The sequence below is a fragment of the Tursiops truncatus genome, chromosome 10 (assembly GCF_011762595.2).
Source record: "Tursiops truncatus isolate mTurTru1 chromosome 10, mTurTru1.mat.Y, whole genome shotgun sequence".
In the NCBI taxonomy this organism is placed as follows: Eukaryota; Metazoa; Chordata; class Mammalia; order Artiodactyla; family Delphinidae; genus Tursiops; species Tursiops truncatus.
In genome coordinates this window covers 43,095,200-43,120,343 of record NC_047043.1, presented here as the reverse complement: position 1 = coordinate 43,120,343, position 25,144 = coordinate 43,095,200, and the positions used below count along the sequence as shown (strand labels likewise).

At 39.9% G+C, this 25,144-nt stretch overlaps 1 protein-coding gene across 26 annotated transcripts in view; it reads left to right on the top strand.

The window, feature by feature from the left end:
* DST (dystonin) overlaps window positions 1–25,144 on the top strand; it is a 497,752-nt gene that overhangs the window by 217,852 nt on the left and 254,756 nt on the right. For all 26 annotated transcript variants that reach the window (XM_033864484.2, XM_033864483.2, XM_033864472.2 and 23 more), the window contains one exon: window positions 5,506–5,567. In XM_033864484.2, coding sequence (XP_033720375.1) covers window positions 5,506–5,567 — 62 coding nt within the window. The remainder of the gene's footprint in view (window positions 1–5,505; window positions 5,568–25,144) is intronic.

The window sequence follows — 25,144 nt, the reverse complement described above, 5'->3', positions numbered from 1 at the left end:
CATCATAAATTATACAATTAACATATCAATGCATATGGCTTTTCACAACCCAAAAAGATATATTTTATTTTTGTAAATTTATTTTTTAATTGAAGTATAGTTGATTTACACTGTGTTAATTTCTGCTGTACAGCAGAGTGATTCAGTTATACATATATATACATTCTTTTTTTAAAATAAATATATTTTATTAACCATTATGTACCAAGAGGAGTTTGTATAATACACATCATATGTTAAATTTAATGGGACAGAGTAAATTTGTTAAGAGTTCATATTATTATGTGCTGATTCAATAAATTAATAAAATTTTGGTAGATAGTTATAGGAATGCTTTTCATCTCATATTTCATAACTTGATATGGAAGCTATCTATTCTTGAACAAGAATTTTTAATAGTACATTTTGTTTTTTACTTGACGATTTAACATTAGGGTCCTAGGTTATTAATTGGATGGTATTAATGTGAATATTGCCTAGGAAGTACTCTTTTTTTTTTCCCTCACTCTGTTTTCTTTGCTGGAGGTTAGAAAAGCACTGCCAAAATGTGATAGGAGCCCTAGACTTTGTTGAGGAGGTTCCCTTGTTTGCACTCGCTTCTCTGTCCAAAGTCCACAGCCGTCAGGAGGGCCTGGCTCCCCAGCACTGTCTGTGATTGGGATGTGCTCAGTACTTCCTTTTGAAAGGAAAGGTGGTAGGATCTTGGGGTAGTGGAAGCAATTCTGGGGGGAATCACGACACTTGAGTTCTAACTAAGCCTCTTTCAATCTGAAATTATGAGATCAGGGTTTCTTTTTTTTAATTAATTTATTTTTATCAAATTATAGTTGATTTACAGTGTTGGGTAATCACAACACAGTTTTTTATATGTAAAACTGAATCACTGTGCTGCACACCTGAAAGAAACTGAATGACTGCGCTGTACACCTTAAACCAACACTACATTGTAAATGTATTGGGTTGGCCAAAAGTTTGTTCGGCCTTTTCCATAACATCCTACGGAAAACCTGAACGAACTTTTTGGCCAACCCAATATTATATCTATTCTTTTTCAGATCCTTTCCCACATAGGTTATTACAGAATATTGAGTAGAGATACAGTAGGTCCTTGTTGTTTATCTATTTTATATATAGTAGTGTGTATATGTTACTCCCAAATTCCTAGTTTATCTCGACCCCCCAACCTTTCCCCTTTGGTAACCATAAGTTTGTTTTCTATGTCTGTGAGTTTATGTCTGTTATGTAAATAAGTTCATTTGTATCATGTTTTTAGATTCCACATATAAGCTGTATATGATATTTGTCCTTCTCTGTCTGACTTACTGTACTTAATGTGATAATCTCTAGGTCCATCCGTTTGACTGCAAATGGCATTATTTCATTCTTTTTTATGGCTGAGTAATATTCATTGTATATGTGTATCACATCTTCTTTATCCATTCATCTGTCAGTAGACATTTAGGTTGCTTCCATTGTTGGCTACTGTAAACAGTGGTGCTATGAACATAGGGGTGCATGTATCTTTTTCAGTTATGGTATTCTCTGGATATATGTCCGGGAGTGGGATTGCTCGATCATATGGTAGCTCTATATTTAGTTTTTTAAGGAACCTCCATACTGTTCTGCATAGTGGCTACACCAGCTTAAATTCCCTAATTATTAGGGAAATGCAAATCAAAACTACAGTGAGGTATCATCTCACACCAGTCAGAACGGCATCATCAAAAAGTCTACAAATAATAAATGCTGGAGAGGGTGTGGAGGGTTTCTTTTTGCTGGAGAAGTCTGCACCAGGGCTGGCTTCTGTCTTGCTAATTAATCTCCTTGCCCTCCTTCCAGCCCCACTTGCCTGTGCTGGACAGGGGTGGCCTTTCTCTCCTTTGTACTGCTTGCATGGTGAGTGCCACATCCTTTGCTCAGCTGGCGTGCTTGTCACACTGCCTTCCTGTCAGGTGCCCTCTCTAGGTGACAGCTCTAGAGAACAAGGGCTAGTGCTCTATCTGTCCAGTCTAGGGGGCCCAGCACTACACAGCACTGGGCTCATCCAAGGATCTGATGGATGCTGGGATGAGTGAGGGAGGGAACCTGGGACTAGTAGATTGCTTCTCTTTCTTTGTTCTTGCCTTACATACTAATTATTTAGGTTCATTCTGACCTCTTTAGGAATAGCAAGTCTGAAAGACATTTACGACATCATTATTACTTTAAGAGATACAGTAATATGTACCACTGTGTCTAAGTATATAAGGAATTATACCTTGTTCTCCTGAGTAGGATTGTCCTTTGGGAAACATAATTAATTCACATCATGGGCATTTGTTTGTTGAGTGCATAGAAGCATCATGGCATCTACTGTGGGTAGACAAAGATGACTGAGGTCGAGATCATGCCCCAGAGGGGCCAACAGGGGAATTCATAAATATTTTGTGGATGATAATGTTGGTTAACAATTATTGATAAAATTGGTCTTGGCGGAGTAGTTATATGCAAAGTGCCTGGGGATTTTATGTTGGGGATCGGGCAAGTTTAATAATTTCAGCATAAATTCTGAGCATTTATATTCAGATTTAGCAAACTTCTGTCTTCTTGGTCAGCTTTTCCAATTTTTAATACCCAAAGTGAAGTCCAGAATGAGACTAGAGGTTTGGGCACTGAAAAGGAATGTGTTATTGGCGGTACAAAATGCAAGGCCCTATTTAGGTGCCTTTTGGGTTCTCCCTGATGGTGATGGGGAGTGGAAAGGTTTCAAGCGGATACTTTGGAGAAGAAATGCTTGTGAAATACAAGGGAAATTACAGGGTCCCTCCCCTGCCCTTTTCTTGTTGGCATTAAAGGGTAAGAGAGCTCTAAATAATATGCCATCACTGGGTAGCTTTGCAAAGAATCGAATCTGAACAAGCCTTTGGATTGCTTTACTAAAATTTATTTATCCATTTTTTAAAATCATTGAACATTTATGTTTTTTCCTAAACTTTTATTTTGAAATAATAACACTGATTTATATTCTCATAGATACATTTTGTGCACAACCATGATGATAGTTTTAAGATAAATTTTAGAAGTGGACTTACTGGGAAAGGGTATTAAATATAATAATACCCTTTATTATTATAAAGGGTATAAAATATAATTAAATATATTTTTAAGGCTTTTGATATTTATTGGCAAATTGTCGTAGAGCAGCACTGTCCAGTAGAAATTTTTGTGACAGTGGGAATGTTCTGTATCCGTACCCTGTCCAGCGTTAGTTAGTGCACACTTGAATTGTGACTGGTGTTACCAAGGAACTGAATTGTTAATTTTATTTTATTTTGATTAATTTTGGTTTGAAGTTAAATAGCCACATCTGTGACTAAGGGCTGCAGTATTGACAGTACAGGTCTAGGAGATCTCAAACAAATTACATTTCCACTAGCCATATATATATATATGCATAAGCATATCCACAGATATATATAAATATATCTGTTCCCTGTGCCCTCGTCAACATGAATTTTTTTTTCATAAAATCTTGACAACTTGATAGGTGAAAAAGCTTATTTTTATTCTATATTATTATTTGTTAGTGAGGTTGAGTACCTGTGGGCATTTACTTTTTTTCATTTTTAAAATTAATTTCATTTCATAAAGTTTTAATCATTTTCATTGTCTGCTTTTGCCCAGTTATACATTATGTTCATCTTATTCTTTTTTATTTTTATTTTGTATTAATATTAGTAATCTGTGTCTCAGTTTACAGATATTTTTCCCAGTTGACATATTTAAGTATTTTTCTTTATGTTTAAATTAGTGTAAAGCACGTAAATACTTTTCATGAATAGGACAAGCATTTTCTTTTTTTCTTCTTTTTTAAAAATTTTATTGGAGTATAGTTGATTTAAAATATTGTGTTAGTTTCAGGTGTACAGCAAAGTGATTCAGTTATACACATACATATATTCATTTCTTCTCAGATTCTTTTCCCACATAGGTTATTACAGAATATTGAGTAGAGTTCCCTTTGCTATGCAGTAGGTCCTTGCTGGTTATCTGTCTTATATATAGTAATGTGTGTGTGTTAATCCCAAGCTCCTGATTTATCACCCCCCCACCCATGTTTCCCCTTTGGTAACCATAAGTTTGTTTTCAAGATCTGTAAGTCTGTTTCTGTTTTGTAAATAAGTTCATTTGTATATTAAAAAAATTAGATTCCACATAAGAGTGATATCATATGGTATTTGTCTTTCTCTGTCTGACTTACTTCACTTAGTATGATAATCTTTAGGTCCATCCATGTTGCTGCAAATGGCATCATTTCATTCTTTTTTATGGCCGGGTAGTACTGCATTGTATATATATGTACCATGTTTTCTTTATGCATTCTTCTGTTGATGGACATTTAGGTTGTTTCCATGTCTTGACTATTGTAAATAGTGCTGCTGTGAACATTGGGGTGCATGTGTCTTTTCGAATTACGCTTTTCTTCGGACATAGGCCCAGGAGTGGGATTGCTAGATCATAGCATTTTCAAAGAAACTTTCGTTCCATTTAAAGTAGTTTATGGGGCTCAGGGATGAAGAATGAGAAGAGAGAGAGATGAAGAGAGCGAGGCCTATCTGCCCCTAGGGAAAGGATGGAGATGCGGACCAGGGGTGGGAAAAGAAAGAGGACCACGGAGAGAAAGAAGAGCCGGCCCCAGATGTAGAGTGGAGGGAGGAGGACACAGGAGAGTGGGGTTTGCTGCCTGGGAGCAGGACGGGGAGGGAGTATGGCTTCCAGCATCCTCTCTAGATGTTGGAGATTAGGATTTCTTTGAAATAATAACTTGATGAACCGGAACGTTCCAGTGCTCTTCCTCCTACATCATAAGACCTCCCCTCACCCTTCTCTGCACCGTGTCTAGTAACCAGGACAGTATCACTCTCTATGGCAAGGATCTAGTGGGGCGTTTTGTTGTTACCAGATCGTTCAACACAGGGAATCTAGGAAAAAAGCAGCATGGTTCGTGATTAAACCAGTGTCCACTTCCAGCCAGAGGACCTGAATTCAGTCCTGCCTTTTATCACAGCTTTAAGTCTTTTTCTGAATAATCGTCGACAAGTCCTTTGACCTCTTGACATCCTGGTTTCCTCTTATGTGAGATGGGAGTGACACTGCCTCCCTTCCCTCTTGTGGCAGTGAAGACCAGCTGGGATGTAATCTGTGGTCAGGTGCTTTGGGAAGTTCATGCAGGGGCTCAGTGGAGGCTGGTGGTGGCGGTGGAGGTGAGAGGACTTCCTGGTGGTGGTGGCGGTGGGGATGATGCAGCAGAGCGTGTGGAAGGCAGTGCTGGCAAATGCCACACTGGGAAGAGGCCAATCTTTCTCACAGGTAGTGTCAAGGTGCCAAAACTTACCAAGAAAATTCAAGTGCACCAAACAGTACTTTTTGAACACCTTACTCTTCTTTATTTGCATAGTGATAATGAAAGTCTCCTAGTCATAGATTTTTACCAACCTTCTTTTATATCTTTTTTCCCCCTTCCAGATGAACGGGACAAAGTTCAGAAGAAAACATTCACAAAATGGATAAATCAGCATCTCATGAAGGTCAGTGTATATTTCTTTTGCATCTTGGAATTGTTTTGCAGGTTTTAATTTATTGTGCAGTACTTGGTTGTATGGCTGTGAAGCACAGCTTTTCCGTATCAAGTGGGAAGTTTCAGTTCTAGAGCATTTCACATGCATTTCAGGCATCTGTTATTATTTGGTATATGGCCTGTGGGTCATGATGGGGGTGGTAGATGAGTGCCCAGTGATTGCAGTGTCTTCTGTGACATGAGTAAAACCTCTTATTATTGGACTCTAAAAAATCTCAGCAGGTTAAGAAATATGTAAATATTTACGTGTTAGGGCATCGAAAAACTGCAGTTCTCAGTAATGTTTTTTCCTCTCAAGATTCCAAGCAAGTTCTGGCATCAGATTTATGCAGATGGCAGAGAGTTAGGTGGGACTAAGGATGGTTTATTTAAAAAAAGAAGAAAAAAAAAAAAAAGGGACTACCCTGGTGATCCAGTGGTTGAGACTTTGCCTTCCATTGCAGGGGGCGGCGGGTTCGATTTCTGGTCAGGGAGCTAAGATCCCACATGCCTTGCGGCCAAAAAACCAAAACATAAAACAGAAGCAATATTGTAACAAATTCAATAAAAGACTTTAAAAGTGGTCCACATCAAAAAAAAAATCTTTAAAAACAAGATAAAAAGGACGGATTACAGACAGAAGTCTAGACAAATCAGTTTATCTCTTGTATTTAGTATGACCCAGAGATTGGTGCTTATGTGTATGTTTCTCTGTGAAGCAGTTAATAGTTGTGGTTCTTAAATTAATATTTATTTGTGTGCCATGGGTCACTTTGAGAATCTGATGTAAGCTCTTCCAAAAAATACACATGTGCACAACGTTTGCATACAATTTCATGGAGTTATTGGGTCCCAATTCCAGTAGAATTATTGGATCGGTGGGACCCAAAATAACTCCATAAATCTCAGCTAAAGAGCCCATGGGATTTCACAATTAACTCTTAGTCACTTTCTTCCCCTTTTATGGACAGTCCTGAAGTCGGAGAGAAGGTAATATTTTAAATCTGTTGTTTGGGACCTGGAAAGAGTTTTCTCGCATAGAAACATTATGTTAATGTGGTTATATCCCTAAGCTATCCTACAGATCCTATTCAAACCATCATGTACCCTAGGGGGATGGTGCCAGTACTGTAATAGCATTTAATAACCTTCTCTAAAAGCGATTCTTATTTCAGGGAGCATATCAGATTACCTGAGAGACGTTTTAGTCCCCTCTCTCTCATCACCCATGGACAGAATCCTTTTCCCGAATCTGTTACATCCTTCTGGGGGGCCATGTCATTCACCCCCCAACTGAGACTCACTTCCGTAAGGATTTCTGTTACTACTGGGATTTCTGTTACTAATCCTCCGATGTGTTGGCTGGAGATGAAAGGTGGAGACCCTCTGCTTTATGATGCTCTCGTGAGGCAGTGTCTTGTGAATTCTGAGGAAGGTATCACACCAGCAGTTTACCTGCCTTCCCCCAATCTTTTGTGTCCCACGCACTCCGTGTAAGCAGGACTCTGCTACAGGCTAGGGCAGAGGTGGGCTGATGCGAGGGTTGCATTGTGGAACGTTGGAGCTGAAGGCTCTGACAGGACTTCCCCATCTCTGAGCTGAGTCCAGGGGGAGCGAGGTTTTGGATGAAGAGATGCCCCTTTGGTGGTTCCTGGCCTGGCAGTCTTTGTGACTGTGGCCATCTGGGGGTGGCATGTTGGGGACACAGAGGCCTTCCCCGTGTCTTTGGGAGTGTAAGTCACAGTGTTGGCAGTGGAGGGTAGAAACCCATGAGGATGACTCCTGTGGGAACGCAGCACTGGTACAAGACGGATGTTCCTTGGGGACCTACTGGGTACTGGGCGTGTTGGGCTGGGCCACTCACCTTACGAGCAGCGTGTAAATTGGATGAATGCGTGTAAGGAAGCTGCCTTTGCTCAAAATTCAAAACACTAGTTGAGCTTTTTGAGGACAAGTCTGCATTATCCACTCCTAGGGCTCATCATGGGGCCTGGCAAGAGTGTTCTCACCATGTGTAACGCCCATGGCAAGTTTTAAATCACTTAATCCTCCAACAACCCTCCAAGGTGGTTTAATTTAGTGATTAGGCCCACAAAGCCAGCACAGTCAGACAGCAAGGGTTCAAATCCTGATTTACTTGGAGTATGTGACCTCTTTTTTTGATAAAATGACACATCTAGAAGATTTTAGGCTTACTTCTGCTGCAACCCAGTAAGAAATAGGAAAATAAGTATTTTATGTACAACAGCCGTTAGATAGATGCCAGTCTAACTAATTAGGGTTATAATCAAATTAGCTTATTTGTTTCTTGAAGTAGGGCAGAATTTAAAATTCACTCTTACTGAAAAATTGTGCACTGAAATTTCTGACCCAAAACTCACATATGTGAGAACATAGGTTTTTTTTGTTTGTTTGTTTGTTTTAACATTTATTCTTTTATGTCTGGAAGCTAGAGCATTACCCTCAAGTGAAGAAAACTCATCAGATATCCCTAAACGTTTTGGGGCACCAGGCTCTTCAGGTTTGTGTTGTGAGTTGACCAGAGAAAGGCCAGATTTCGTGTCATCTTTTCCACGTTTCACCTACATGATGATAAGAGGAATGTTGGATACTGTCGCTGTTGGGGGCCATTTGGTTGTAACCCAATTAGTAGGAAATGCAAAGTAAGTAAATGGATTTTAGATTAGAAATCTCTATATGAGAAAGAAATATTTCTTCTATGTTGATCTTCTTATATTCTTCCCTTGAAATATTGAACATATTCAGGGAGAAACAGGGACAGGAGAGAAGCAGATCTCTTACCTTTCTTGCCTTACCTTATTCCCTTGCAACGAATGAAAGTATGTTATTTGAAGAGTTTTTCATAAAATTAGATTATGTTATATAAATGTTAAGGGAAAGGGTGACCATGAAGAACGAGTCAGCAAAATGAAGGAAAAATTGATGGGTAAAGAGAGAAAAAAAGTGGGAATAAAATCATTTAGGTAATATTCGAGTAGTTTTATGTGTGTACTCACTCTGTTTTGTCATTTTAACTGTAGACCTTCTCCTTAAACAATGGGGAAGGGAGGGGGAAAGGGGATTAGAAGAGAAAAGAGAGAAGAAGGGGTGGAGGAGGTTAAAGGGGGAAAAGAGGGGAAGGATGCCTACCTTGTGCCCTGTGCTGCCCCCCATAGCCCGGGAGTTGTATGCTGGGACCAAGTTCTGGAGACTCTGCCCTGGGCTTATTAGCTGCCTGGACTGCTGACGCAGGCCAGAGTGTGCTCCCCATCTTTTGAAATAATTCTTAAAAATTTTGACCTTTCTAAGTGATTATTTTATGTGTTTATTGTGGTTTAATATTATGTAATTATTTTACCCAAGTTGTGGCTCCAAGGAGATCTGTTGTTAGTAGTTCTGCTCCTTTGGGCAGTGAGGTGATTGAGAGCTTAGTTCCACAACAGACCTTCTTCACTGGATTTTCCTTTTCATTTGATAAATAGTATATTTTGTCTTTGAAAGAAGACTCTCCTACAAGGTTGTCAGTCTGGGAGATGTAAGGCAAAGATGGAAGGTAGACAGCTCTGCACTTTATTATTGGTGTAACCGTAACCTTTTCCGCCCTTATCTGTAAATAGTGGATTAGTGTGAGGATTTGATGAGATCGTCCATCTAAGCATAAAGTATGGTGCTTGGCAGATTGTCAGTGCTCAGTCAGTGAGAGCTGGTGGAAGAGTGGGCTGATGTGGATGGCTGCAAACCAAATGGTAAAGCAGGGGCGGGGTGCCTCTCATGCCCTGCTACCTGCCTTATCCAAATCTCTTCTTTACCTCAAGTACTTTCCCTCTTAGTACATCTGTTTTAGAAAAAGCTAGGGTCTGGGGGTCAGAATCTGTGGGGGAGATAGTTTGGCCGTTTTGCCTTGGAGTCCTGCTGGGTCACTTGAGCCGCACCCTCTCTACACACCCCTCCCTTGTGGTCTGTGGGTTGATCTTGGGGGCCCAAAGGCCTGTTTTGCTCTTCTCCCACATACTCCCCTCGCAGAAAAGGTGTCTGTGAAGACTCAGCACACTCCTGGTCCTCGGTTGTACCTTCACTTGGACTTGCGCTTGGAGGATAGCTTTCGAATTGTCCAGTTTGCTTCCCTGATTTAAGGGAGGGGGCACCCGCCACAGCCCCTCCTGGTTTAGCTGCATCAGAAGCCACATAGCGAGAGCAGGACTTGGCTGGGGGCCCAGGTCAGCCCTGGGCTCCTTGGTGCACTGGGGCGTTTTGCAGATGCCAGCGGGTTCCCCTTGGCTGTTAGACTGTTTACTTTTCTCCACTTTATACTTTCAGGTATTTGCTAGTTAATCCCCGTGATTTAGGAAGTTAGGATTTATGCAGCAGTAAACTAGCGTATACCCAGTGCCCAGGGGATGCTTCTAGCAAGGTCAATTTTTAAAAGTTTATGTGACTGAGAAAAGTAAACATCGTGGAGCTTTTAGATGATTGCTTAAGTTACTATTATATCCGTATGTGTAAACACTGTTTCCTTAAAATACTTGGTTAGGATTTTTTAATATAGCTTTTTCTCCAGAAAAAAATTAATATAGACTTATATTTATCAGAGCTAAAATTACATTTGTTTAAACAGTTTGCTTAATTAAAACTCATGTTTGTTGGTGAGCAGACGTCTTTGGCTTTTTTCCAGATGTATCTAAATTTTAGTGCTCTGGTATTTCAGTTGTATGACTAAGCCTGTCCCTATTTAAACTGATTGTTCTGGCAAGAATGTTTTCCTTTTGATTCATCATTCTGCAAAATATATTTAAGGATGAAGCCCAGTTAACACATCACATCTGCTGCCTCTACAAGATTCTTCCCATGCTGAATATATTGGATTGTTTACCTTGCAAGTTATGATCTCTAGGTAAACTATGGTTGTCAGAAACAATTATGTATTATTCTTTAGCATAATTTAAATTATAGTACTAAAACATGAGTTGGTTGTTATTGAAAATACCTGTGACTTCAGTTAGCTAAATTTTACCCAGAGAGTTGTTCTAAAGTATAAAATTGTTGGCCTTCTTCTATTATTTACAGTATTTATTTATGCCCATTCTACCTATGGCACTTTATAAACTAGAGGGTCTTAGGTCACTATTTAATTTTTGTTATTCCTGATCACATGCAGTTCTGTCTTGCTGTCTAGAAACTGATGAGTATATATAACAGATGGCACCCAGATCTAAGTACCAATGATGTAGCTTTTGCCTTGCTCTGAGGAAACAAGAAGAAAGGAAGCTCTTTATTTTCTGAAGCACTTTAAAGATCAGAAGATTCCTTTTTAACTCATTGTTTGCCTGGGCCCAGAATTAGAACTTGAGCTGTGAATGAGAGGCTGCATTGAAGAGGAATAAAAATTTAAGGGGATGAAAAATTTTTGCAAGATTGAAGTCTGGAGAATTCATATAATGTGCTTTACTTGTGTTGGATCCATCTAAATAACCGTTCATGGTGGAAATATATTCTTCAGCACTGGTTAGCTGTACTGTAAATGTATTAATTAACATTGTGTAATTGGATGTTTGGTCTGAGTTTTACTTTATTGATACATAAATGCATTTGGAGAGGAAGAGACCCTGGATTCCATATTGAACCACACCCTCTTAGTAACCTGCTTGGTTACCACCTGTGAGATACCCAACTGATGATTACACTTTTATCTCTGTTCCATCTTGTCTTTGGAAAGCTTGATTTACTTACAGCATAGACATCCTTTGCACACATTGTAAAGGCAATGACTTCATGGCCCTGCTGAATCAATCACACTGTTCTTTGTTTTGTGATTTGGTGGCTGGGAGGAAATGTAAATCCCCAAGCTGAGAACACAGTGATAACTTTTAGGGAATAGGAAGAAATCTCTATTTGCTCTGTGTTCTCGACCATTGCATACTTCTTGAGTAATTTTACCATTTGTGGGCACAGATGAGAGAGGAAAATTTTTGAAGCATCGACTTTTAAAGGGCTAATGAAAAATACCTTTTCTGAAAGTATAATGCAGGTTGTGGTTCTTAAAATTGGCAAATAAAGTATTTTTTCGAGACCTTAGACTTATACACGTGATTCTTAAACTTTAGCTGCATCAGAGCCACTTGGAGGGCTTGTTAAAATAGATGGTTGGGCCCCAGCCCAAGGCTTCATATTCACTGGATCTGGGGTGGGGCCTGAAAATTTCCCATTCTAATAAGTTCCAGGAAGTTGGGTTTCTAACAAATAGCTGATGCTGCTTAGCTGGGGCCACACTATGAGAGCACCTGTCATAGATAAAATGATAAATATTGTAATGAACCATCAGTTTCATTTGATATAACCAACAAATATTCTGATAATGTTTAAAAAATAGTAGTAGCTATTGCACCTCTACTGTAGGCTATGTTTATTAATTAATAATAAATTTAAAAATTAATTTATATTTACAATATTAATACTATTACTACTAATAGCTGCTAATATTATTTGAGAGCAAACCACATGCCAGGCTGTCACTTTCACGTCTTAATGTATTTCTCACAACAGTTCATATGGACAGGACCTATTTTTTTAAATTTATTTAATTGAAGTATAGTTGATTTATAATGTTATGTTAATTTTTGCTGTACAGCAAAGTGATTCAGTTTTATATATATACACACACACACACAACCATACATTCTTTTCATATTCTTTTCCATTAAGGTTTATCACAGGATATTGAATATAGTTCCCTGTGCTCTACAGTAGGACCTTGTTGTTTATCCATCCTATATATAATACTTTGCATCTGCTAATCCCAAACTCCCAATCCATCCCTCCCCCACTCCTCTCCCTCTTGACAACCGTGAGTCTGTTTCTGTTTTGTAAATAAATTTATTTGTGTCATATTTTAGATTCCACATAAAGTGATATCGTATGATATTTGTCTTTGTCTGATTTACATCATTTAGTATGATCATCTCTAGGTCCATCCATGTAGCTGCAAATGGCATTATTTCATTATTTTTTTTATCGTTGAGTAGTATTCCCTTGTATATATGTGCCACATCTTCTTTATCTATTCATCTGGATCCTGACTGTTCTTAATCCCCACGTTACAGATGATGAAACTGATGCCCAGAGAGGTTCCATAATTTCCCCGGGTCACGTAGCTAATAATTCTCAGGATGTATATGGAAAATAAGGCTAAGAGAGAGTACACCTGTCTGAGGAGGAAGGGAGGATGACACCCTAGTCTGGCTGTTTCTGGATCTTGTTCTCTCTCTACTGCACTAAATTTTTAAGGATGAATTTAGTGATCAAAGCTAAAGGGGGAAGCTGAGCTTATGACGTGACGTTTAAATTATTTCTGTTGTGGTGTAAGAGATAGTGTACGTACTAGAGGAAGGGTTGAAAGCTTTTGGAGGAAATGTCTGGTTTAAAGCCTCGAACTGTAGAATATAGAAGCAAATCAGGTTTTTGTAAATGTGAAAAAATAGTTGACTTGGTAATCTTGACAACTTCAAGATTGTAAGAGATAACATAGAGGAGTGTGAAGTCACCTGCTAGTATGTAGGTGACTAGTAGCTTGGGATTGAGAAACTCTGAATATCTTCTCATCATGAAGAATAACAATTTCTTTGTGATAAAATTCCTCATCAATAAAAAAAGGTCCAGAATAACACTCAGTTCACTTTCAGCAGGGCTGTGTTGAACTTTGGTATAAGCAGGGCTGTATCTGAAATACAGTTTAGAAAGTACTGTTTTCATGCAGCTTCCTGTTTTGTTGGAGGCATTAAATACATTTGTGTAAAACCATTACCAGTTATGCCAGGCAGCATAGGATGAAGTGCCAGAATGAGTAGGAGACAGTAAGCGTTTTACGAGATCAGAGCCAGGAGACTTGGGCGGCCCTGAGTAGTCAGGGACTGTGACAGGGTAGGGACGTTGGCTTAAGCTGGGTGCAGAGGAGGGGATGGGCTGGGGCCATGTGCCGTGCGCCTGATGTACTGGACCACTAGGGTTTGCTGGAAGGAGACCAGGTTGGATAGAAATGGTGAAGCCACACCTGAAACTAACACAACATTGTCAGTTGACTATGTTTCAGTAAAAATTAAAAAAAAAGAAAGAAAGAAAGAAATGGTGAAGCCAGGTAAGAAGCAGATGTGATGGGTTAGCCAAGGATGTCATTGGAAGTTTTTGAGGACACAAGCAACGTAACTGGCATTTTAGGAAGAACTGTGAATTTCACACATAGGCATTAAGGAACTGGAAGTAACTATATTGAGAATTCTATGAAGGGACTGACTGTGTTTGCTGAATGAGGGAACCTACAGGGAGGGGACTACAGGGGCCTCTGTCTTAGTTCTTTCCTTTGTTTTGTAGCAGGTACTCAGATGGAGTTGGAGAATGCCTGCTGATCAGACTATAGGTTGGAAGGATACTTAGTGTAATAAATAGATCAAGAAAGCTGGACCTCTAGTCTCATCAAAAAGACAGAACTTAATGGTGGACAATGTAAAGTTCTGCTCAAAGATTGAAAAATTTCCCTGTAGGACACAGAAGGTCTGGTGGGGCAGCGATTCATGCAATCAGAGCTGGGGGGTCCTGCTGACTGCAGATTGACAACAGTGATGCACCTGCATGCAGTCTCAGGCCGTCTTAGCAGAGCTGAATATGCTCTGGTCAGCCCACATCCAGGGTGTTTTGTTCAGGTCATGACAGTGAGTTTTAAGGGACAGTCAAAAGGAAAGTGACCACAGGAGGCAACCATGATGGTAAGCGTCTGGAAACCATCTCTCGGATGAGGGATGACAGAGACAAGTGGGGAAGGTGGCTTTGAGAAGAGAGGATTACAGAGAAATGTGTTTTCAGATATTGACAGGGTAGTCATATAAGAAAGAGTGCAGTTTGGGGTTTCTTTGATCCAAAGATCATGAATACTTTCAAGTTTGAAGATTTAAATTCAGTATAAAACCTCTCTCTAAACATCCGCAGTGCCCAGTAATAGGCATTCAGTTAAGTGTTTTTTGATCTAAGGATATATTATTAGTTTCTGATGGCTGCTGTAACAAATTACACACACTCGGTGACTTAGAGCAATGAAACCTATGCTCTCACAGTTCTGGAGGGTAGAAGTCTGAAATCAGTTTTTCTGGGCTGAAATCAAGGTGTTAGCAAAGCCATGCTCCCCCCAGAAGCTCTCGGGGAGAATTCCATCCTTGTTTCTTTCAGGGTCTGGTGGCTCCAGCATTCCCTGACTTGTGGCCACACCATTCTAGTCTGCCTCCGCGGTCACAGCGCCTCCTCCTGGTCTATGTATGTCAGGTTCCCAGTACCTCTCTCTTTTTTTATTTTTATTTATTTATTTATTTTATTTTATCTTATTTTTGGCTGCATTGGGTCTTTTTCACTGCGCGGGCTTTCTCTAGTTGTGGCAAGCGGGGGCTACTCTTCGTTGCGGTGCGCGGGCTTCTCATTGTCGTGGCTTCTCTTGTTGCAGAGCATGGGCTCTAGGCGCGTGGGCTCAGTAGTTGTGGCATGCGGGCTCTAGAGCTCAGGCTCAGTAGTTGTGGCGCACGGGCTTAGTTGCTCTGCAGCATGTGGCATCTTCCCGGACCAGGGCTTGAACCCGTGTCCCCTGCATTGGCAGGCAGATTCTTAACCACTGCACCACCAAGGAAACCCTCCAGTGCCTCTCTTTTATAAGGACGCTTGGAATTGGATTTCGGGCTCACTGGGATAATCCAGGATAATCTTCCCATTACAAAATTCTTAACACATCTGCAAAGACTCTTTTCCAAATAAGACAACATTCAGTTTCCAGGGATTAGGACCTGATATCTTTGGGGCCACGATCATCCTATTACATATGAACTATTAAAACTGCCTGGTGTGAAGTCAACCATGGTTTCATGGGACAGGCACTCCCCAGCCGTTATGAAATTTCCACCAAAATCCTGTGGAGACGTAGTTAGAGTCTATCAGAGATGGAACAGAAATGGTTCATGCATTGGTTGGAGGGTGGACTAGGTGGTGTCAAAGATGCTTTCCAAGCAGACCAAGATGATATAATCATATCATTTGTTTAGAGCAGTGGTCCCCCACCTTTTCGGCACCAGGGACTGGTTTCTCAGAAGACAAGTTTTCCACGGTCGGGGGGATGGGGGGATGTTTCAGGCCGTAATGGGAGTGATGGGGAGTGATGGGGAGAGGCAGATGGAGCTTCGCTCCCTCGCCTGCCTCTCACCTCCTGCTTTGTGGCCTGGTTCCTAACAGGCCGCAGACCGGTACCCGTTGGGGATCCCTGGTTTAGAGGACAAGATGTGCGTAATACTAATTAACAGAGATAGACCAGAGATTTATTTTTATATTTTTAAATTGTTGGAAATAATTTTATGCTTTAACAAGTTGTAAAAGTAAAAATAGTACAAGGAACCCTGCCCTGGTATGCTCTTTACCCAGATTGACTCTTGTTGACATTTACCCTGTTTTCTGTATCATGACCCCGACACGGTGTGCGTGTGTGTGTGTGTGTGTGTGTGTGTGTGTGTGTGTGTGTGTACTTTTTTATCTGAACCATGTGGGGGTAAGTTCTATACCCCATGGCCCTTTCCCCCTCAATACTTCAGCATTTCCCAAGAGTAGGGATGTTTTTTCATAACCACACATTTACCCACTTCATAAAGCTATGCTGCTTTACAGTCTGTTTTCTATGCCCCAGTTTTGTGGTTGGTCCTTTACACCATTTCCCCAGGACAGCGTCCAGGTCATGGTCAGCGTTGTATTTAGTTGTCATGTCTCTTCATTCTGCTTTAACTGGGAACAGTTTCACAGCCCTTTTACAGACTTTTATGACATGAGCACTTTTGAAGACTACAGAGCAGGGGTTTATTTATAGAGAATGGAGGATGAGTTAATAGTAAAATATATTTTGAACTTAAATCTATTTTATGACAAGAAGACAAACCTTTTTTTCCCAGGGAGAGTCATTTAAGTAGTTACAAGTGATTTTAGTGTTTTTTTGATATAGTAGTGAATTACCTTTTCAAATTAAGAACACCAAAATTTGACTAATTTCATCAGATAACTTTAGTTCCATCTTGTGGTCAATTATAATTTTTCTTCTTCTTGATTTTCTTATTGTTATTATTATTACTTGTGCTCCCAACACTGCCATTTTAAATGTTTAGGCTGTGCACGTGCTGGACGGGATGCATAACGTGGGTTGTCTGGTTGAATCCTTGTTTAACCAGTGACATTTGGGAAGCTCAGGGAACACCGTTAACCTGCCCAGCGTGAAGGGGCTGGAATGTGGCAGAGCTGAGGGTCAGTCCTTGGTCCTTCTGGGGCCACAGAAAAACTCTGTCATCCTGCCCCATTTTGCCTCAGTAGAGTCACAGGGCTAAAGAATGATCAAGAAATGAAGACACAGAAGTAGGGGTAAAGCACTATGCTGATGTACGTTGCTGCTTTCCTCAGTTCTCATCTCTCCCAGCATTACTTCAAGTCTTTACCATGATGGTTCAGCCATAAATTTTTATTTGCATTCTTCTCTAATCAATACACTTTGCAAGAATTTAGAGATATAGATTAAAATATATGAAAAAGCCAAGCAGCATTCCTGAAGGTGACAGTTTAATCAGAGAAGGGCACTTGACTAAGGCATTTTTCAAAGAAAAAATTACACTTTGATCAGCAGTGCTGACACCTCCTAAGTCATGTTATATAGGGCTTTAACTCAGCGCACGCATTCTTTTTTTTTTTTTTTTTTTTTGCGGTACGCGGGCCTCTCACCGTTGGGGCCTCTCCCGTTGCAGAGCACAGGCTCCGGACGCGCAGGCTCAGCGGCCATGGCTCACGGGCCTAGCCACTCTGCGGCATGTGGGGTCTTCCCGGACCGGGGCACGAACCCGTGTCCCCTGCATCGGCAGACGGACTCTCAACCACTGCGCCACCAGGGAAGCCCCAGTGCACGCATTCTGTAGTGGGTGGATTTCAGCAGAAGACTTGGCTTGTTGTTTATACTGGACTCCAAGCCGCATGAGGACAGCCCTGTGTTTGTCTCACTAAACAGGGCTTCTCAGCCCCAGTGCAGTGCCTGATACACTGTTTCCCTCAGATCCCTGAGGAATTTTTTGCTGCATGAGTGAATCTGAAACCAGATGAAACTTTCCCTCCCTAGTTTATAATACAGAACTGTGACTACTGTGATGGGAAAGTAAAAAGTGTTGCTTTGTTGGGAGTGAGATAAAAGTTAGTCTGGAAGAAAAATAAACCTGTGATGACTTCCTTCTTTTAAAGCTGAAGATACCTATTGGGCTACAGGGACAGAAACTGAGGCCCCAAGTCAAACAGGAGTATCGTCAGCACCATGTTTTGATCATCCTTCTGAGGCCTCTGCTTGTTTTTTCCATGGCACAATTCAGTTTCTCCATTCGTGTTGGTGGTAGGAAGTTTACTCATATTAATAGATGAGATTAATGTATTTATCTAAGGTTAAATACATATAAATAAATAAATACATATAACAAAAATATAATATAATAAAAATAAATTAAATACATATGAATAAATAAGAATACACATAATAAAAGTATAATATAAAAATAAATTAAAGGCATATAAATAAATAAGTAAAAAAATAAATTAGCTTTGCCATACTTACCCACCGCTATTTTCCTCAGTTCAGAATTTAGCAGGTATTGGCTAGAGCTAGATTTTCCTCACTTGGGAATTCTCTAATAATATACTGATAATATTAGTAGATTCTCTGTAGCCTTATTGCAGGTAGGGAAGGAAGAAGAAATCTTTTCCTTCTACGCTTCTACGTTCTTGGTTGGGCTGTAGAACAAAAGACAGATTAATAAGAGAAAAGCATACAGATGTATTTCATAAGAGTTTTGTGTGATCCAGGAACCTTCATGAGGAAATGAAGACCCGAAGAAACCGTTAAACCTGAGTGTTTTTAACACTAGATTTGATGCAGGGTAGAGGGTCCTTGGGAAAATGTGACAGGACAGAAGGGTGTGAGCTGAGAGTAATAAACTGGGGAAGCTTAGGAAGGCCTGTCTGTTCAGATTCTTGTCACCTGCAGAGATAAGGATGTTCCTTTCCTCCAGGTACAGGGAGGGCACCTCTCACATGAGGGTCTCATGACCTGCTCAGAGGAGAGGGGGGTGGGGGGAATGACAGAGCCCTGCCAGCACCTGCTGTTTCCCAGCTCCTTCAGCTTAAAGAAAACATTCAGTCTGTCCAGGTGCCCTGTTTGGGGTAGTGTATCCTGAGCCCTGTCATGCAGGTGTGGCTAGGTTTCTTTGAAGGTTATCTAAGATGCTCCTTTCCATAGAATCTAACAGAAAGCCCTGTTTCCGGGCCCTGGTCAGTGTTTGCTGTGCTGCAAACCTGAGGGAAGATTCAGAAACTGGTTTAAAAGGGGCTGATAAGGAAGAGAAGTAGGAGGCAGAAACCAGTGATGAGAGAGCGCAGAGGGGCTGTGCTCTGCAGGGTGGGTAGGGGAGAACTTGACACAGAAAGTGGTCGGGGTGTCAGGGGCTGCGATGGGTCACATTGGTCTGGCCTAGGAGGTTGGAAACAGTTGCCTATATAATACAGTCATTTGATCAGAAGCCGTTGGAGCTGGGAAGACTATTGTGTACGTCTGAAAGTGCTAAACTAAATGCCGATGACCTGGGCTGTGGATTCACAGTGCTAACGTATTCTGACACTGATGTCGGCTTAAAGAATTTCTTTTTTTCCCTTCTTCCAGTTTTATTGAGATATAATTGACGTACAGCCCTGTATAAGTTTAAGGTGTGCAGCACAATGATTTGACTTGCATACATCATGAAATAATGATCACAATAAGTTTAGTGAACATCCATTGAATCATACAGATATAAAATAAAAGGAAAAAAATTTTTTCTTATGGTGAAAAGTCTTAGGATTCACTCTTAACAATTTTCATATATAACATACAGCAGTGTTAATTACGTTAATCATGTTGTACTTTACATGCCTAGTATTTGAGAGTTTTGTTTAATTGAGATGATTGACGTGTGGTCATAGGCTCAATTCAGTGCAGGTTTTTAACTGTTCTTTTATCTGTTAAGGATTCACGTGTGTATTAAAGCTACACCACCCTAAGTGATCATGAAGGGTATAAAGCTGGTAACAGCTGTGGAATCTAACAAACCTAAGTTTAAAGATGCACAAATTTGGTCAAGTAATATGACTTTTTTTTTTTTTTGCATACGCGGGCCTCTCACTGTTGTGGCCTCTCCCGTTGCGGAGCACAGGCTCCGGACGCGCAGGCTCAGCGGCCATGGCTCACGGGCCCAGCCGCCGCGGCATATGGGATCTTCCCAGACCGGGGCACGAACCTGTGTCCCCTGCATCGGCAGGCGAACTCTCAACCACTGCGCCACCAGGGAAGCCCTAATATGACATTTTTAAGGCTCTGTGTCCTTAGCTGTAAATTAGTTATTTACATTTACCTGACAGGTCAACTCAATTACTTTATAATCTTGAAAGTACAAATATACGGACAAATATCTCTCTTATTGATGATTTCCCTGAGTCTTCACGTGCTCTTGTCACTTCACTTGAATAGTTCCCCTCAAATGACGTGTTCTAAGGAGTTTTCATATTATTGGTTCAATTTATATCACATTAGTCTAGGTTAATGTTTAATCTTTCACTTATGATGTATTCATGTAAGACGTTCATTTTTTTAATTTTAATTTTTTAATTTTTAAGTTTTTAAAATTTTATTGAAATATAGTTGATTTACAGTGTTGTGTTTCTGCTGTACAGCAAAGTGATTCAGTTATACATATATATATTCTTTTTCATATTCTTTTCCATTATGGTTTATCCGAGGAGATTGTTTTTGGTTCCCTGTGCTGTACAGTAGGACCTAGTTGTTTACCCATCCTGTATATAATAATTTGCATAAGATGTCCACTTTTAACAACTTTTTTTTTACCTATTTTATTTTCAATTAAAAGAGGGATACGGGGCTTCCCTGGTGGTGCAGTGGTTGAGAGTCCGTCTGCCGATGCAGGGGACACGGGTTCGTGCCCCGGTCCGGGAAGATCCCACATGCCGCAGAGCAGCTGGGCCCATGAGCCATGGCCGCTGAGCCTGCGCGTCCGGAGCCTGTGCTCCGCAATGGGAAAGGCCACAACAGTGAGAGGCCCGTGTACTGCAAAAAATTAAAAAAAAAAAAAAAGAGGGATACGTTTCACAAATGAAAGTAGCAAAAGATCTACCTTTTTTAGGATTTTCCAACGAGATGTGTATGATATGGTATACAGGAAATACAGAGCATTACTAAAGTGCTGTTGCTTAATATTTACGCATGGTATTGAGATGCATTTGTGACAGAATCAATAACTGAAATAAATGTAAGAACATCTACCAGCATAATATGGACAAGAATATATTTTTATTTTAATTACTTCCTCACAATGCATTTTATTCATTCATTGCCAAAATTTTCCAATTCCATTGGAATGAAAACAAAATTGATCCAGGAGTATGCCAACCTTTACGTGTCCATTATAGGGGTATGGGAAATGATATTTATTGGCAACCAATAGGTCTTTTAAAATTTTTTTTAAAAATTAAAAAAATTTTTTTGACTGCGCCATATGGCATGCGGGATCCTAGTTCCCTGACCATGGATAGTTCCATGTCCCCTGCAGTGGAAGTGCAGAGTCTTAACCACTGGACCACCAGGAAATTCCCCCCACATGTCTTACATTAGGAACTTTTAAATATATTATTTTATGGCTTTCTTACCTGCTTAAAGAGTTTCTTTTCAAAATTGTTCAAGTACTGTTGTTTGTGATTTAAAAAAAACTCTCACGGAAATATACTACTAGTTTTCAAATAAAGTTTAGGGACACCGTGGCATTTGGGATCAGATCGTTTTTTGATGCTACGAGTTTACACAGTCCTTCACATATGTCAGTCATTTTTAGAGAACTACATTTCCCCATGTGGTTGAACTAGGGTACTGGGCTGCCCTTGATGCAATCTAGTGCTTGTCCTGATATACTGATGTTAAGAGCTTAATTAAGTCCTGAGATCAAGGAACCATAACACACTAGAGTGGCCCCCGGACTCCCATAGAGGTATAGGTTTCAAACATTGCTCTGTTTCTCTGTTCATTTCTTACACTCCCCCCGCCGTTTCCCCAGAGGCCCAGTGCGTGAGTGTGTCCTCCTGACTCTTCGCGTTCCATCCTGGACTCCCAGGGTAGCTGGTCTCTGTGAGGGTCTGGGGGAAGCCCTGATGGAAAAGACTGATGGGCACCAGATTCATTGCAGTCCATAAATATGTCTATGGTGGAATCTCAGATAGGCTGGAGGAAAACAAATGCCTGGGGGCAGGGCGGGTAGGAAGGCAGCATAGAAATAAGCTAGTATGCCTGTAGTCTGTCCTGGTGGGTGGTTTTTCTAAGCTAGTCCTACTTGTTGCAACATCTTCCCTCACTGTGCTGTGGAGCCCAGAGGAGGTGGTGCAGTGTGGTGGTTGAAAGCACGGGCCCTGGACTGAGCTGCTTGGGCTCACATGCTAGAGATGTGTGACCTTGAACCTTTTTTTTTTTTTTTTTTTTTTTTGGATTTATAAAAGCCTCTCCCTCTTTTTATTTTTATTTTAAAAAATTAAATTGAAGTGTAGTTGATTTATAATGTCGTGTAAGTTTCAGGTATACAGCACAGTGATTCGGTTGTACGTGTGTGTGTGTGTGTGTGTGTGTGTGTGTGTGTGTGTGTGTGTATAAAATTAACTTTGAACCTTTCTAAGTTTCTGTTTCCTCATCTGTAAAACAGAGAATAGTGCCCTCTTTAGAGACGTTTGAGATCATCAAAGAGCTTCAGGTTTGTACTCCTCTCTTCCATAACAGTGGCACTGGTGGTCCTGATGTTTGCGTTTTTATGGGTTTGAGTCATATTATTGCCTATATATTGACAAGAGAGGACGGCCAGTATGTACAGGGGCAGTGTTTTTTTTTTCTATTTCGGTGTTGGATGCCAGTTAGATGGTGAACTCTAAATAAGAGAGTGTGTTTTTCATGGTCTGGCTGAGGCCCGTGCTAATACCTTTTTCCTTCCTGTGGGTATGGCAGTTGAGGTGAGATGCTGTGAGTGTTGGCAGCCCACTGGATTATTTGTGTGCTATCACATCGCTGGTTGAGTTTAGCCTAGATAAAGTATTCCACAGAGCAGTGCTTTAAAATCTCCAAAAAACAGTACTACTTAATAAATTCTTAAAGAATAGTGTAAAAATTCCATTTCTTAGATTTAAGTACAGTTATACCAAAAAAGATATAATATAGGTGCCCTGACAGTTTCTAAAAGTAGAAATGTTTCCTATAGATCTGTTGTCCAAGTTAATGAGTTTCAGGGTTATCCTTTTTCTAATCTCACAATATGTTATTGTTCCCAAATGTTTTAAACATCTAACTCTTATTATACATAAGCTTAAAAAACTTAAGAAGCCGTATCTGCAGACACTTTGATGTTACTGAGCATTGTATATAACAGAACAATTTTTAAAAGTCAAGGTATAGTTGATGTACGATGTTATGTAAGTTATAGATGTACAAAATAGTGATTCACAATTTTTAAGGGTTATACTCCATTTATAGTTATCATAAAATATTGGCTGTGTTCCCTGTGTTGTACAGTATATCCTTGTAGCTTATTTATTTTCTATATAATAGTTTGTACCTCTTAATCCCTTACCCCATCTTGCCTTCTCCCCTTTCCTCTCCCCACTGGTAACCACTAGTTTGTTCTCTACACCTGTGAGTTTATAATAGAGCAGTTTTAATGTTTCTTCTTGGTTGTTAAATTCCAAACTTTTGTCTTGTAAATTAATTTCTGATTAAGACTTTTCTTGCTGGATTTAAAAATTAATTTTCCAGAGTTGACAAGATCAAATAAAAACATATATATATATTTTTTTTGCCAAGGGCAGCATTTTTCAAACCAGCTTCCCAGGGACACCAGTGTTGTGAGATGCCTTGTGGGGATAAAAAGGTTTCCTTTGCCAAGAGAGGTTGGAAAGCAGCCTTCCCAGATTGAAGAGATTTACGGTACATATTAGCATATTAAAGACTGAACTTTTGTGGTAAAGAACCCTGTTAATTCCAGTGTTTCACAAATTCACTTGGTCATGGATTCTTTTTATCAAAGAATATCTATTAACATCCCTTTGAGAAATCCTGCAGGAGAATTTTGGAAATGACTGCTTTTAAGCAAGTTTAATTAATTTTGTGTTAATTCGAATCCCAGATTTGGACAGGATCTAGTTAATTTGGTTGTCATTGCAGGAATGTTTTCTCACAGCCTTTCTTATGGGTCATTGGTTTTCTAATTTATAGATAACTTACACTTTTGGTCTACTTGAGTTGTAGCTGAGCTATGTCTTTCATTGCCCAGGATTTGTCTGTTATAACTCTCACCCTCTTATCTTGGGACAGCCCCTCAGAATGGTATAAAACACATAGGTCAGCTCTTAAATATGTGAAGAAATTATTTTGTCCCTTTCTTAAAACTTTTCTGTCAATACTTCCATCTCCTTTATTTCATTTTTATATGATAGGATTTTTGTCATATCTTTCTTTTTCTAGCATGTTCTGTTTGAGTTTTTACTTTTGAAATTGTTAAGATCCTTGAGTTGAAGGCAGAAAATGAGTTGAAGGAAAGTCTACCCAGTAATCACAGCTGTATAACAAGAGCGTGGGCCAAAGTTATCTACTCCATGTGTCAACTCCTTTTACATTATCTGTGACCTTCCACCTCCCTACCTTTGTATGTGTTGACCTGTTTACCTGTTTATTTACCTTTACGGATTTTTTTCTCCTTTGTCAAAGGATAACTCCTTTAGTCTTAACCATTTTCCAGTTTTTCTACAAAGAACAAGTACTGATTTTATTTTCAGAAAAGAGCAAGATAATGTTATTTTGTAAATCTTAGTCTTTTCCACTCTGAATTTGCTATGGGAAGGGAAGGCAATTGGATAATTCATCTCCTTTGCAGGAATGGCCTGATAATGACTAATGTGTTGCTATTCCTAAGGGTATTTGTGTTTCAAATATCTTGGTGATAGTTCCGGTGGGAGGTCTGCAAATATGGCCTGAGGGCCAAACCAGGCCACAACCTGTCCTTTGGAACAGCCCATGAGCTAAGAATTATTTTTACATTTTTAAAGAATTGAAAACAAATCAAAAGAGGAATATTATTCGGGTACACATGAAAATTATATGAAATTCAAAATTCATTGTCCATAAATAATTATACTGAACCCAGCCAGAGCCATTCGTTTATATATTATTGTACCACGTGACCCTTAAATCCAAAAATATTTAACGTCTAGCTCGTCACAGAAAATATTTGTGGAGCTCTATCTCTGGGTGAGGTTTTGTATATATTTAGGGTAAGATTTTGTGTGTATTCACTTTCCTCCAAATCCATTTGTGAAGATGGCTTTCTTTTCCTACATGTAAGGCCAGCTATGGTTCTGTGAATGTAGTTTTATACCATAGCTGCAGTGACC